This window comes from Perca fluviatilis, chromosome 11 (genome assembly GCF_010015445.1).
Source record: "Perca fluviatilis chromosome 11, GENO_Pfluv_1.0, whole genome shotgun sequence".
NCBI classification, from domain to species: domain Eukaryota; kingdom Metazoa; phylum Chordata; class Actinopteri; order Perciformes; family Percidae; genus Perca; species Perca fluviatilis.
In genome coordinates, this window is record NC_053122.1 from 3,951,308 (window position 1) to 3,966,712 (window position 15,405).

A 15,405-nucleotide genomic window follows, 5' to 3' on the forward strand; every position below is an offset into this window, starting at 1 on the left:
GATGGGGCGAATGCTCTTACTGGGTTAGCTCCTTTATTTTTGACCCGGGAGGACCTGCGTGCACGGTCCAATGGAAGACAACACAAGGGTTAAACTCTCTCTAAAAACAGTGATTCCCAACCAAAGGTACAACTGTAACACCTGTCAGCAAGCGACCACAGAAGTTTAGCTATAAGGTTATTCATAAACAAACAGTAGAAATAAATCCCTAAAAGTAATGAGTGGCTTTTTTGGGAAACACCGGTTGACATTTTCCCCATTTTTTTTTTTGGCATTTTATAGACCAAACAAGCAATCCATTCATCCAGAGAACAATGATTAGTTGCAGCCCTAGTCATGAGAACTTTGTTCCAGTTTCAGCCTTTTACTTTTTTATACAAAGAACACGTTAATGTTGAAAAGAACTGCAGTCGTACCGCTCGTTTCCTGCAGGTGGAGCCATTTTCAAATAGTTTTCCAGCAAAGTCCTGCCTCTGTTCTTTCTTCCAAAGTCTGAAAAACTGAAACGCATCAAAATGAAAAGAGTATGTACTGAAATGGACAGTAACGCAACGAAAACAATCTGCGGTTTTTTTTTTTGTCTTTAACTCTCCTGGTGTCCTCGGGTCAAATATGACCCATTTTCAAAAAGTCTCTATATCAGAAAATGTGGGTTTCTTTCAACCAAATTGTCCAAAAATATAACGTGGATGGTTCCGTACAGCGCTCCTCACAAGTAAAATAACTGATCAGTTCTCTACTTTCATTGAATTTTGGTATTTTATTCAACTTTATATCATTTGAAGAAAAGAAATTGATAAAAGAACGTTGAAAAAAAATTATAATTTTTTTGGAAAAAGCTTCAAAAACGTGGTGCAAAAAAAAAGAAGAAAAAACGCCCCAAAAAAGCGCTGAAACAAACAGCAAAAGTGACTAAAAACTTGGACAAAAAAAATGACAAAAGTGTGACAAAAAAATAAGTTTTGATTTCAAATCTTGACCCAGAAAAAACTAAAAGTTGCAGGTCAACAGGAAGACAACACCAGGGTTAGGGTAATAATCATTTTGTGATGTGGAGAAAAACCTCCACTAGCGTTTCAGCTTTTCTTATGGAAACATTGTCTAAGAAACTGGAAGAAAATGTCTATTTTCAGTGAAAGCTGAAGTCTCCAGCTGTGATTCTTTTGGAGAATCTGGAGTCCAAACATTACGGTGCTTCACGTCTAAAAACCCCCCCCCCAAAAAACATGAGTGGATTAGTGGAGTAATAACTCATTGCACTCTTGGCTTTCTAAATCTTCAAGATCAAGTCAAGAAAACACATTTATATTCTTATTTTTTCCCAGAACTTGCATCTACTTTTTATCCTAAACGTAAGCTGCTGAGAAGCAGGCGAAGTTGGCCGAGAAATATGAAATATTCACGGTGATGTGACTTCTGTGTTGGGGGGGAAAAAGTCCGTGAAAGCTTCACGGACTTTTTGGTCTTTTTTTTTTAATTTCTTTTGCTCCGAAGATGTGGTCACATCTCTGCATTCAAACAAAACCTGCCCTGAACAGACTGATCTCATAAAGTGTATGACGCGTATGTATGACACACCAATTCTTATGCCATTTTGTCGCGTTATCAAGACGCATAATCGCTTTTTAGCGTGTTTAGCAACGCCGTTCGGCCGCCATTGACCTACATTACGTGTGAATTTTCCCCGTAGCGAGTAGTGAGAAAGGCCTTGAGTCCGTGGATGGGTAAAACACAGGACTTTAACCCAGGAGAGCCGGGAGTGCGTCCTGCATGTGGTGTTTTTCAACAATTTTTCTTATTTTTTGTAAGCCTTCCCCCAATGTTTCTTTCCTAAACCCAACCTTTTGTTTTCATAAAGCCCGGGACACACACGGCCGATTATCGGTGATAGGTCGGTGACTCGAGTCTGTTCGGTGTGTCCCGTGCCGTCGTCAGTCTGGGGGGGGGGCTGTCGGCGTTCATTCTGGCCGACCTGACATGTTCAGTCGGCGGCAGGGCAGTTCGGGACTCGCCCGGAAACGGGGAGCGGGATGAGCGTGACTAGAGTCTCTGAAAATCTGATGAAAATCTCTTAAACTGACCTTTGTTGATCTGAAATGAAGACAGATTCAGCAACTGCATCACGGCCTATTTCTCTCTTTTCGGTGAACTGTTTTAGTCCAATATGAGATCGGATTCTCAACGAGCCGCCATGACGGTCTGGCTTTGAATTTCCGGAGAAAACAAACCCATGTGACGCGTTCGTCCAATCAGCTGCCCCGGTTTTAATTTCTTGGGCAACAATACAGAGTAGCGCCACCTGCTGCTATGGAGACACATTAACCTTTCTCATGTCTGTGTCGCCTAAGTGTGTCCCGAGGCAGTTTTTTGGACCTCGGGGACCCAACTGATCATCTCCACTGGCTTTTACTGCCGAGGGTCGGCCGTCTGGTTGGTGTGTAACCACTTTAAGCGTGTGACGTTGGTCACCGTTGTGTTTTCATCGGTTTTTTTGTCGGTTTATTTTTGTGTTACTAAAGCCTTTCCCAACGTTCTTTTCCTAAACCCAACTTTTTTTTTTTTCCGCACACATGTGACGCTGTTCTCGCGATAGTACGGCGCGTGTATGTATACAGCGTAAACATACTCGTGGATAGCTCAAAATGCGTACAGTTAACACGCCATTAGGCTTTAGGAAAGTGGCGTGTATGTTTACGCAAAGTCATGATGCCACGTTGCCCTGAAATAAGAAGGAGAAGAAGAAGAAGAAAGATGATTTTAAACTGTTCCACAGTGTGATGAATACTAAACATAAACACGCTGCTGGATTAATAACTTCTTCATGTTCGATCACAGCGCAGCGGTGCTTTTAGACGCCAACCGTGTTCATCCACACGCTCAAAGTTAAGGTTAACCCTTGCGTGGTCCTCGGCTCAAATTGGACCCATTTTCAAAAAAAGTTTCAATATGTTAAATAAATGATAACTTCGCTACTTTCATTAAATGTGTGAAAAAGTGACAAAAAAAAGCTTCGAAAACGTTTGGGAAACGAGACAGAAACATTGAAAAAGAAGTGACAAAATCATCGGGGAAAAGAGGCAACGAAATCGACCAAAAATGTTGAAAAAAGGTTTTAATTTTAACCCAGAAAAACGAAAAAAGTTGCACGGTTGACAGGGAGACAACACGAGGGTTAAACATGTCCGCCGTTCAAAAAGAAGTGAACACAAGAATGCGATGTGACCGGACCTTCGCTGTCGTTGGCCCATGTTTGAAAGTCACTTTTTTTTCAACGTTCTTTTATCAATTGTTTTTTCTTCACATGCTATTAAATTGACTAAAACGCCCAAATTCAATGAAAGTACTGAGCTGATTATTTATTTAACTTGTTAAGAGCGTTGTAGGGAACCATCCACATACATTTTTTTGGACAATTTGGTTGAAAGAAACCCAAATATTCTGATTATAAAAACTTTTTGAAAATGGGTCAGATTTGACCGGAGGCCAACAGGAGGGATAAAGCTCCCTTTATGACGGAAAATAACAACATTGGCTCTTTGATTTTGAAAGATATGGCTCAAAATCTTTTAATTTCTTCTGCTGTTGGGAGTTCTTGGGGAGGCAGAAAACACAAAAGTTGTTCAACTTGACAACAAGGTTGTTCACTGATTTTTTTATTTCGGGTGAAAACGGCAGCTTTATTTACGGCGATTCATTAATTTAACCAAAAGTACGAGGACGCGGGAGGCCGAACAGTTTGGCGCTGCTTCAGCGTTTTATACGAAACCCACAACACGTTGAATTAATACCTCCCTAAAGTCGTGATTAGATGATTATGAAGAGCTGTTTTCCCAGCATCCTTTGGGGCTTTGCTCACTACAACAATGGCCCCGATTTAAAAGTTTAATTTGAACCAAAGAAGGCTCAGAGTTCAGCGCCGGACGCCTGAACAGTAAGACTAGTTTAAAGGAAGAGTTTGATGTTCAGATTTGTTCCCAGGTTAGCTTAGCTTAGCTTAGCATAAAGGTGGAAACCGCTAGCCTGGCTCTGTCAGACAGCTACAAAATCCACCCAGCGGCACTTCTTCCACTCCCTGATTAAAATGTGATTAATGCTCCTGTGTTAAATCAAGGCCGGCTTTGTTTCTCTCACTATGACTCAAGGGTCAATACTCACTCTGAAGATAATCACCATCACTCTCTCTAACACACACACACACACAAGACAGACACACACACACACAAACACACACAAGACACACACACACACACACACACACACACAAGACAGACACACACACACACAAACACACACAAGACAGACACACACACACACACACACAAGACAGACACACACAACGCACACACACACACACACACACACACACTGAGACACACACCAGAAAGACAGACACACACCACACACACACACACAACAAACACACACACACACACACTGAGACACACACACCAGACAGACAGACACACACCACACACACACACACAAGAAACACATACACACACTGAGACACACACACCAGACAGACACACACACACGACACACACACAAGACACACACACAAGACACACACCTGACAGACGGACACACACATGAGACAGACACACACACACACGAGACAGAGACACACACACACACACACACAAACAAGACACACACACACACACACAGCGAGAGCTCTTTGTGAAGCATAAATCTGGTTTGGTTTTAATCTGTTTTGAACACGGTGTGGTTTGATTGGACGTTGACGTGCCGGACTTTGTGCTAAGCTAAGCTAAGCTAACCAATCACGAACAATCAGAACATGGAATAAATTTAAATTCCTTTTAAAAAATGACCAGAAGTCAGTTTACACTAAATGTCTCCGTGTTGGAGATTGTTTGGCCTTAAAAATGTTTGTTTTACACAAAATCAATTATTCTTTTACTTTAAAATGTTCAAATGTTTATTTTTTTTTTATCCCAGACTCCGTGTATTTGAACTTTGATCCTCATGTTCAACGTTAAACAAATGTTTTTGTTTTCAGATTTTTTTTGGCGAGAAACACATCTCCAGTTTGAGGATGTGAATCAGTAATTTTTGGGTTTATTTTGACGTTAAGGTGAACAAATGTGAGACTCTGCACTTTGTTTTTTGTTTTTTTTTTGAGAAAAAGAGGGAATGTTAGCGTAGCACGTAGCATGCTCATATTAGCTGCATCTAAGTCCCGCCCCCGTTGACCGCAGTGGGCTCCTAATCTGGAATAAATGTGTGTGGTAGTGAACGGAGAGAGACTCGTTAAAGTTTAGGTCCCGTTTGGATTGAGCCATGCATCACACACACGATGTCTGTCAGTTTAAAAGATGATTTAGGGAGGAAGTCTCAGTTTAGTAAAACTGTTCAAGTGTCAGACTGGAAATAGGTCATTAGAAAGACTGGTCCGCCCAAAGAGACGTCTCTCTGAAGTGTGTGTCTGTGTGTGTTTGTGTGTGTGTCTCTGTCTGTGTGTGTTTGTGTGTGTGTGTGTGTGTGTGTGTGTGTGTGTCTGTGTGTGTGTGTTTGTGTGTGTGTGTCTCTGTCTGTGTGTGTGTGCTTGTGCGTGTCTGTGTGGTACCAGGATGTAACGTTAGTGTCTGTCTGTGTGTGTGTCTCTGTGTGTGTGTGTGTCTGTCTGTGTGTGTGTGTCTGTGTGCACTTGTGTGTGTCTGTGTGGTATGAGGATGTAACATTAGTGTCTGTCTGTCTATCTGTCTGTGTGGTACCAGGATGTAACGTTCCTCACACCTTCTTTCTCTTCCCTGCTGATCGTAAGACGCTGATAAAACCCATCAGGTCAGCTAACGTTACATGTGTTGTAGACCAGAGCTAAGCTAGCTAGCTAGCTTGCTGACATATATTGTGCGAGACGAGACCCTAAACTAAGCGATACTACGACAAACTGAGACTTTCTTCACTTGCAAAATCATCTTTTAAAACTGACAAACACCATGTGTGTAATTCATGGCTCAATTCAAACAGGATCTAAACTTTATTAGTCTATTTCCCCCGGTTCACAACGGGACACTTTCCCCCCCCCCCACCCCCCCCCACCACAAATTAAGATCCCACGAAGTCTACGGGAAGGGAGCGGGACTCGGCCTCTCGATAAGTCGGAGAGGAAAGCGAAGGAGGAAGAGGAGTCTGCTCAGACGCCACTGCTGTACCAGAGTGACTGCTGTACACTGACATGAATTGTAATCCAGTTGTATAATAGTATATATTGTAGTATATTTGGAACCTGTACAGAAACTACAGAAACACAGATTGTTCAGTTCCTTTTTTTGTTTTTGTTATTAACTTCTCTCTGGTTTGCTAATAAAATATCGATGATATACACGGCTTCGACATCGCTGTTTGCATGTGTGATGACTTTTCAAAACCCGACAATAATAATAATAAAATCACTTCCTTCACTCGTTTTTTGTATTTTGTCGTCACTGACCGGTTTGGTCGGTCTGTTCTCCTCTGAACGGTGTCTGTGGATGTTTGAGTTTTAACATCATTTCTTACAAGAGTCGACCTGCAGAGAACATTCAACTACACATCTGTTTATTATAAATAATACAACATTATTATTATATAGAACTACTATATATTATTATATAGAACTATCTAAATTCAGAAAACAAACTGTGATGGTACAATCGTGTGTGTGTGTGTGCGTGTGTCTGTCTATCTGTGTGTGTGTGTGTGTGTGTGTATTTCTGTGTCTGTCTGTGTGTGTGTGTGTTTCTGTCTATCTGTGTGTGTGTGTGTGTGTGTGTTTCTGTGTCTGTCTATCTGTGTGTATTTGTGTGTGTGTGTGTTTCTGTCTGTCTATCTGTGTGTGTGTTTATGTCTGTCTGTCTGTGTCTATCTATCTGTGTGTGTGTGTGTGTGTGTGTGTGTGTGTGTGTGTGTGCTCTAATTACAGCAATCCCAGAGTTTCCAGAGAGGGAATCTCAGTTGAGCTGTGAGAGGAAATCAGGTTCTGGGACCGGAGCTTTTAACCATTTTAGTCAGCACCGTCAGTTTTCCTATATGTTACTAAACATTTCATATTATATTCAATATCGTGTTAAACTCGGATGTCCAATCCAATGCCTTCAAAAGACCTCCAGTGGCATTTTAATGTTGTTAGATTACCACTACAGGTATCAAGATGTGCCTTTTCTGCATGCAAATGTCTTTACTTATGTAAATATTATTAATTAATCAAGCTGCTGTATTGTTCAAAACTTTATGCAGATTCAAAACATTACACGGCAAGTTTTTGATTATTGGGGGGTTGACCAGTGGCGTAGTCTACGTGATACGCAGTATACCCACTAAGAAAGCTCCAGGATTTCCATATACACACTTAAAAATGATTAATGACACACTACAACATACTTTCTATTATAATTTTATATATATTTTGAATTGTCATCTGTGTTTTTCTTCACATAGGCTAAATAAAGGGATTTCCACTGTAAATTAGTGCATAAAAGTGTATCCGAATGAAGGAAATGAAGTCTCACTAAAACCAAGAAAGTGGATCACATCACTCCAGTACTGAAGTCTCTACACTGGCTTCCAGGGCCTCAAATAATTGATTTCAAAATACTTTTACTGGTTTACAAATCACTAAACGGTTTAGGGCCAAAATACATTTCTGATCTGCTACTACACTATGACCCACCCAGACCTCTCAGGTGGTCTGGGACAGGTCTACTTGTTGTCCCCAGAGTCAGAACTAAACAGGGGGAAGCAGCGTTCAGTTTTTATGCTCCACATATTTGGAACAAACTCCCAGAAACCTGCAGGTCCGCTGCAACTCTCAGTTCTTTTAAATCTAAGCTAAAGACCCATCTTTTTGATGTTGCTTTTCTTTAAATAATCTATTAACTTTAATTTCTTACACTGCACTGTAACTTTTATTCTTATACTGCACTATCAATTTTATTCTTTTCTTTTAATGTTTTAAACTGCTCTTTAATGTTTTATGTAAAGCACTTTGAATTCCCCTGTTGCTGAAATGTGCTATACAAATAAAGCTGCCTTGCCTTTGATGCTCAAAACTTCCCTGGGGGAGGACACCCAGACGCCCCCAAAAGGCAGATTCTGGCCAATATATACTGTATATCCACTACAATACATTAGACGACACCACTGGGGATGACAACCCCCACCCCCACCCCCCCTATCCACCCGTAAATTACACCTATGCCTGTGACACACTGACCAAACAAGAGAAAACGTACCTCAAAGCTCCTTGCACTGTGTTCAAACCGGGAACCGAGAGGAAGACGGAGCTCACCGTTTTGAGAGTGAACCTGATCAGCACTAGGACCCAGAGCGGGAGCTGTCGGAGTCCTTGCAGTAAATATAGAAGCAGCAGCAGCGGGGTGTTGATCGGAGCAGTTTGGGGGTCACGAGCAGACCTGAACAGACCGGATCAGCCGGAACCGTCCCCGGTCTGCAGGCGCGAGCAGGAAGACCTTTTCCTCTGAAAACCCCGGAGACGGTTTATCTGCAAGGAGCCGCACGGCTGCACGTGAGTCCGTGTGTCCTTTAAGTGAGACGTTCACTGACTTCTGTAGGGTAGACTCAGTAGCTACAGTTGAGACACTTTTTGCGTTTTGATTTTTCACACAAAAATAGATACTGAAAAGAAGTGAATGTCCACATGACATTTCATTAGCTTATAGACCAAGATATTATCAGTCAATAATACCCATAAGTAGTCTATATTTTCCACAATTAGCTCATAAAAATAAGGTGCTTTTTGTCTCAACTTTGTCTCAGCTGTACCACTTATGGGCACCCATTTTTAATGATGTAAAGGTAACTAACCGTTCATTGCAAATATAATAAATACAAATAAAGAAAATAACAATTGGGCAACATATTTGTTGTAACTACTTTTGTAGGATAACTGGAGATGTCTCTAAGAATGTCTGTTGTATTATTATCTAATATCTTAAATTTGATATACTGCTGATAAGGGCTGCTGCAACTAACCATTGCTTCCATTGTCGATTTAATCTGTGGATCATTTTAAGGATGAATGGATTTGTTTTCAGTGTGTTCAGGTATTGAAAAAACCCAAACGATGTATCCATCCCTTACCGTGACTATAGGACTGGGAATCAGCAGAAGCCCCAGGAAACAATATTATTGTGATTTTAAACACGTTGCGATATTCTGCGGCATATTGCAATTTATTACCTTTTTCCCCCAACTTCAAATTGTCCACAAAGGAGAACTTTGTCAACATCTGTTTTATCTAAAAAGATCCATTTCAAAATCTACATAGGCCTATTTTAAATCTAGTGTTTTATATCTTTTTGTTATACTAGTACCAAAAAGTTAAATTCTCGTGCAGTTAACCCTTGTATTGTCTTCTTGTCGACCATGCAACTTTTTGTTTTTCTGGGTCAAAATTTAAAATTAAAACTTTTTTTTTCTGTTGTTGTTTTCTTGATGTTTTTGTCACTTTTTTAGCAAGTTTTTTGTCCCTTTTTCTGATGTTTTTGCTGATTTTTGCTGCGATTTTTTTGTTCTTTTTTTCCTGTCCTGTCTTGCAGCTTGGTATAAACTATGATAGTATGATAGTGTGATGAGCTGAATACCTTGTTGTGCCAAACAGATTTTACTTTAACAAGAGAGTTTTAAAATTCTCCTTTGTCTGTTTTATTATTTATTTAGTTATGTTTTCAAAAATGTTTTCACATGCTATAAAATTAAATAAAACACCCAAATGACCCGAGGATAACAGGAGGGTTAAGATGACGTAGTATTATTCTCATGCAGTTAAGATAATATAAATCGATACAGTATTTCCACAGAAAATATGGTAACACTACGCTGTTTTATATCAATTCATATAACAACTATCATACGTTACGTTATGGTTCTCCCCTCCCTCCCCTCCTTTTTATGTTTGTTTACGCTTTGTTGTCCCGTAGTTTGACTTTTGTTTTGATGTTGTTTTACAGGTTGTGTTTTTTGCCCCACTGGACAAGTGAAAAAAAAAAACTTTTAACGTTGAACGCGGCCTTAACCCTTCTCTTGTCCTCGGGTGAAATTTGACAATTAAAAAAAAAAAATCTTTATCTGAAAAGTGAGTTTCTTTCAACCAGATTTTTAGAAAATAATTGTTACATACAACGCTCTTCACAAGTAAAGTAAATGATCAGCCCACTACTTTCTTTATAGCATAAAAAAAAAAAAAATGATGACAGAACATTGAAAAAAAGTTACAAAAATGTCCGCAAAAGCTTCAAAAATGTTGGGGGAAAAAACCCCGCAAAAATGTGAAAAGGCGCAGAAAAAATTTGACAAAAGCATCAGAGGTTTTTAAAAAGATGACAAAAATGTTGAAAAAAACGTTCATATTTTCGATTTAGAATTGTTGAAGGGAAGACAACACAAGGGTTAACAAATCAGTTGAAAGTCGCCAACTATTAATTACTAATCCTAAAGTTGGCAGATCAGAAACAGTCTGACAGACTCTCTCTCTCTGACCTGGTTGCAGTTCCCCTTGCGAGTAAGGAAGCCCGCGAGGCTCAGTTCACCAGGATGCTGCAGCTGTGTAAAGTGACCCGCGCCCTGTTCATCAGTAACGCGCGCTCGGCCTGCAGCGACGAGCTGCTGCAGCGCGAGGCCGTGACGCTCTGCATCAACGTGTCCAAGCAGCAGCCGTTTCCCGCCGCCGCCGCCGTCTCCAAGCTGCAGATCCCCGTCTACGACGACCCCAACGAGGATCTGTACGCCCACTTCGACCGCGCCGCCGACGCCATCCAGAAGGAGGCGAACCGCGGCGGGCGCAGCGTCGTGTACTGCAAGAACGGGCGCAGCCGCTCGGCCACCGTCTGCATCGCCTACCTGATGAAACACCGCAGGCTGACGCTCGCCGAGGCGCTGCAGGTGGGTCACAAACATCTCCGGTAAAACTCTGACGTTAAAGGTACACTGTGTAGTGTTTGAAGGATTTTATTAGCTAAAATCAATGTCTTCATTCATAAATTACATGTCATTTAGCTGACGCTTTTATCCAAAGCGACTTACAGATGCTACGTATGTCAGAGGCTGCACGCCTCTGGAGCAACTAGGGGTTAAGTGCCTTGCTCAGGGACACATTGGTTGATGTATCACAGTGGGAATTGAACCCAGATCTCCCACACCAAAGGCATGTGTCATATCCACTGTGCCATCACCACCCATATGTCCTCATTGGTGTAAAATGACCTCTGCCAATGATCTGACTTATCCTCGTAAGCGAAGAATTTCTTATCTGTATTAACATTGAACGGGTAAGTCCAAGGAGGCTTCCATGTCGTCCCGTCATTTTGAAAAACTGCTATCAGCCGACCTGTAGTTACATCTTCCCTTTATTAATCCCAGCAGTAGGGGGATTGTTTCAGCAGCAAAAGAAGAAAACATAGTGTTTAAATACACGAAAAGCTACAACGAAATAGAAGCTGAATAGAGGTTGAAGTGAAGCGGATAGCACTGAGCTGCCGCTCAGAGGTCAGACGTGTCCCTGAATGTTTAAACTGCAGCCGAGCACAGAGTCTGCAGAAACTGAAGTCAGTCAGGGTGTCTGTTACCAAGGTGCCCTCGAGCAGAACGCTGTGTTCATGCTCAGAGGGACCCAACACAACACATCATAACAAAAATGAGAAACGTTTGACTTTTGCTCGGCCGCTGCAGCAGGATTCGCTGCCACAGTGGGTTACAGCACAGAACACAGCAGACAGACGATTTACAGGCCGACAGGATTTATTTTCTCTGACTGCTCACACTTCACAACTACAAATCGTTGCTCAGTGTTTTAACAAAACTAATTAAACAACAAAAACGTCAAAAATAGAAAGAAGACTAAATATGGCAAAAAATAGCAGAAAATGTCGTAAAAAAACGACAAAAACTCCAAGAAAAGATTTCTCCAGCTTTCGATTTATTTAAAATATAGTAATATTTAAAATGTAGTACAACATTACAGATTTTTAAAACTATTTTTAAAAAAGTAAACGTACGCAAAATGATTACTTCTCAATTACAGTAACGTGAGTAATTGTAATTAGTTACTTTCCAGCTCTGTTTTAAAATGAGCAGCCCGAGAGATTTATTGAAGTATAAAGTGTTCAGTTGATTTCTGAAGTCCAGGCCAGTGAAGGCATCTTGATATGCCACACCTGTGAGGTGGATGGATTATCTCGGCAAAGGAGAAGTGCTCACTAACACAGATTTATGCTGTGTTCCAGACACAATTTCTACAATTTTTAGCATAACGTCCTCTGGATCCATTAGACAGATTTGTGAACAATATTTGAGAGAAATAGGCCTTTTGTAGAGACAGACTTAGAGACAGTATAGAAACAGTCTTAGGTCTTTGAGTTCAGCTCATGAAAAATGGGGGCAAAAACCAAAGTGTTGCGTTTGTAATTTTGTTCAGTGTATTTTCTTTCTTTCCTTCCAGAGACCACGGATGAAAACACTGTTGCGTGTTCATATGAGAGTGCACCTTCTCTTAATAAACCAATTAAAAAAGCATTCATTAACACAGATTTATTTACTTGTTTAACGTGTTGCTGTTTCTTTTCCCCCAGAAAGTGAAGACTGCTCGTCACGAGATCGATCCGAACCCTGGCTTCCTGTCTCAGCTGCAGAGATACGAGCAGGAGCTGAAGAAGAGACGGAGAGGAGAGACAGAGAGATAGGCAGACTGAGAAACAGACAGAGAGGACAGACAGACAGAGAGACTGACTGAGAAAGAGGACAGACAGACTGAGAGGACAGACAGACAGAGAGACAGTCAGACTGAGAGGACAGACTGACAGAGACAGACAGACAGACAGACAGACTGACTGACTGACTGAGAGGACAGACTGAGAGACTCAGAGGACAGACAGACAGACTGAGAGACGGACAGACTGAGAGGACAGACAGACAGACAGACAGACAGACAGACAGACAGACAGACAGACAGACAGACTGACAGACTGATAGGACTGCCAATGTCTTATTTACATGGAGTCTGGTAGAGTTTGGTGATGGTGATTTCGGGGCTGTTTCATGTTAAACTAAAAGGATCTTACTCTTTAACTAAAAGCTCTATCTCTGTAGGGATCCATCCCATAATGTTGTCAGACACATATTTTAGAATAATAATCTGAGTCTGCCAGCAGCAACAACAGAATTTTTAGTGGACGCTGACTGATGCTGAACATTTGTCCATTAACGTTACATTACTCAGTTACTCAGTTACCCACTTAGACACAAAAACATGGGAAAATCCAGTTTAAAAAATGGCAAAGTTAACCTTTAATTACACAGCTATTGAAGAATATTTGACAGTGTTTCCTAAATGAAACATGTTATAACAGATTGTAGTGTTTGTGTTGCTGCAAATAAGAAAGAATACAAATACAATTTAAAGTTACTGTATGTAAAAACAGCTAAAACAGACTGAATGAAATCTAGGAAAACCTAAAGACTGAAGACAATATTAGAGACAATAACGTTAGGACGGAATATATACGTTAGTACCAGACAATAATCCACTTAACTTTAGTTGTACAGAACATGGTTCCAAAGTGCTTAAACAAATATTTAGTGTACTTAAAGAAACAAAGAACAGAAGTAGATTAAATAACTAATATAGAGATATAAAGTGTAAAAGAGTGTTTTTATGTGATGTTTAAAAGAAAATAATGTAGTTTATTCTGCAGTTTTCGGTGCCACGACAGCTTTAGTGAAACCCGTAGACTTAAAAACTGTGACGAGCTTTTTTTAATTTAGTATATTTTTGTAAAGCAAATGTTGAGATTTTGATCTAAATGTAGCGACAGTGTACGACGAGAAAAGGTCAGAAAAACGTTACAACTTCTCTTTCAAAAGCCGCAGAATTTACTTGAACTTCAGTCTTTTTTTCTGAACTTTAAACCCTTTGTTTTGTTTCTATTAGGGATGCACCGAATCCAGATTTTTGGGGTTCGGGCCAATAACTGAATCCCCTGGTTGAGATTGTGCTGACTCCTCCTCCCATCCTCAGTCCATGAACCCAGTAAACACATGAATGAAGTAAACAGGGACTGTCCTTCCTTTGCCGTACCTGAAGTTGCTGCATTCTGGCTGCTGTCTGGAGATTCCTTCGTGCTCAACTCGTATTCTTTCACATGTTTCAGACCAGATGTTGTAACAGCGGCCATGTTGTGTATAGTTTAGGGTCCTCGCCACCACCAGACCAATCAGCATTTAACAGACTGAACATGTAGCTGGACTTGAATGGTCTTCTTTTGATTGAAAGTTCTGCCAAACAACAACTTGTTCTGCTCACCAGTTCCATGTCCACTTTCTCACAGCCTACTGCATTGAACGCTCCACCTACGTAAACACCTTCCCTTAATCAACGGCGCCATCACTATGGCGACTAGCGTAGCGCGCCTAGTGCAAGCGCAGGGTTCGGTGGGAAAACATTCTAAGGTTCGTCAGAAACCAAGCCCGTCAAAAAGCCCAATATTCAGCCGAATCCTGGATTCGGTGCATCCCTAGTTTAAACCCTTTGTTTGTTTCTAGATCTGTGTGTCTATGTGTGTGTGTGTGTGTGTGTGTGTGTGTTTGAGAGTGTGTCTGTTCTTTAAAACATTATGGCTGCAGTTCCAGCTTCTACCTCGAGGTGGAGCCATGTCCACAGAAGATAAATGCAGTATTTTAAACACAGAGTCTGGAAGATGAATCTGAAGCATGTAAAAGATTAAACTCAACTCTTGGGTTTTCCTCGGGTCAAATTTGAGCTATTTTCATCTTTTTTTTAATATCAGAAATATGGGTTTCTTTCAACCAAATTGCCCCAAAAATAACATGGATGGTTCGCTACAATGTTCTTCAGGTAAAATCAATGACTTGTATACTGTAGCATTTGGAAAAACATTTTTTGAATGGTTTCCTGACTAACCTTTGACATAAACTCGTCTGTGATCCACTCAACATTCTCTGATCTTAACTATCAGGCAAAATAAATCATTATTTCTGCTTTTTTTGTAAACCAGAAAATAGATATAATTTCATATAAATGAGGTTTGTTGATGAATGTTTCAAGTATAAGTGTAAAACATATTAAACCAACACAAGTTGGTGTTAGTGGTGCATATAGGTGACCAAATAATTTTTACAAAAATGTGTTAAGTTCAATACAGAAGATTAAGTTCCTTTACATAAATAAAGACATTTGCACAGTAAACTGATGCAGAAATATTCCCCAGAATGCCGGAAATTAAGTGCATACCTGCAAACTATTCGCTTTTCGTCGAAAATCGCCGTTTTGAATGGAAAAATGTAATCCGCGTGAACTGTGTAGATCCGAAGAGTTTTTATTTTTTGGGGAGGGGGGGTGCTAATATGGCACCAATGCCTTAACGAATG

The 15,405-nt window shown here is 40.6% G+C and overlaps 1 protein-coding gene across 2 annotated transcripts; it reads left to right on the forward strand.

Annotated features, from left to right (window-relative positions):
- The first annotated feature begins 8,284 nt into the window (after positions 1 to 8,284).
- Positions 8,285 to 12,746, forward strand: dusp28 (dual specificity phosphatase 28). 2 transcript variants are annotated; one of them, XM_039816475.1, is made up of 3 exons: positions 8,285 to 8,551; positions 10,514 to 10,905; positions 12,591 to 12,746. In XM_039816475.1, exons 2-3 carry the CDS (start codon positions 10,558 to 10,560, stop codon positions 12,699 to 12,701), a joined length of 459 nt encoding a protein of 152 aa, XP_039672409.1. In that variant the 5' UTR covers positions 8,285 to 8,551; positions 10,514 to 10,557; the 3' UTR covers positions 12,702 to 12,746. The 2 variants fall into 2 exon arrangements, with proteins under 2 accessions (XP_039672409.1, XP_039672408.1); XM_039816474.1 differs by having other exon boundaries at positions 8,286 to 8,530.
- Positions 12,747 to 15,405: the final 2,659 nt, after the last annotated feature.

What these genes read in the sequence shown, in the direction of transcription:
- dusp28 (XM_039816475.1), top strand. Translation starts at nt 10,558, where the DNA reads ATGCTGCAGCTGTGTAAAGTGACCCGCGCCCTGTTCATCAGTAACGCG. An exon ending in CGCTCGCCGAGGCGCTGCAG is followed by an intron (nt 10,906 to 12,590) that starts GTGGGTCACAAA and finishes CTTTTCCCCCAG; the next exon opens with AAAGTGAAGACTGCTCGTCA.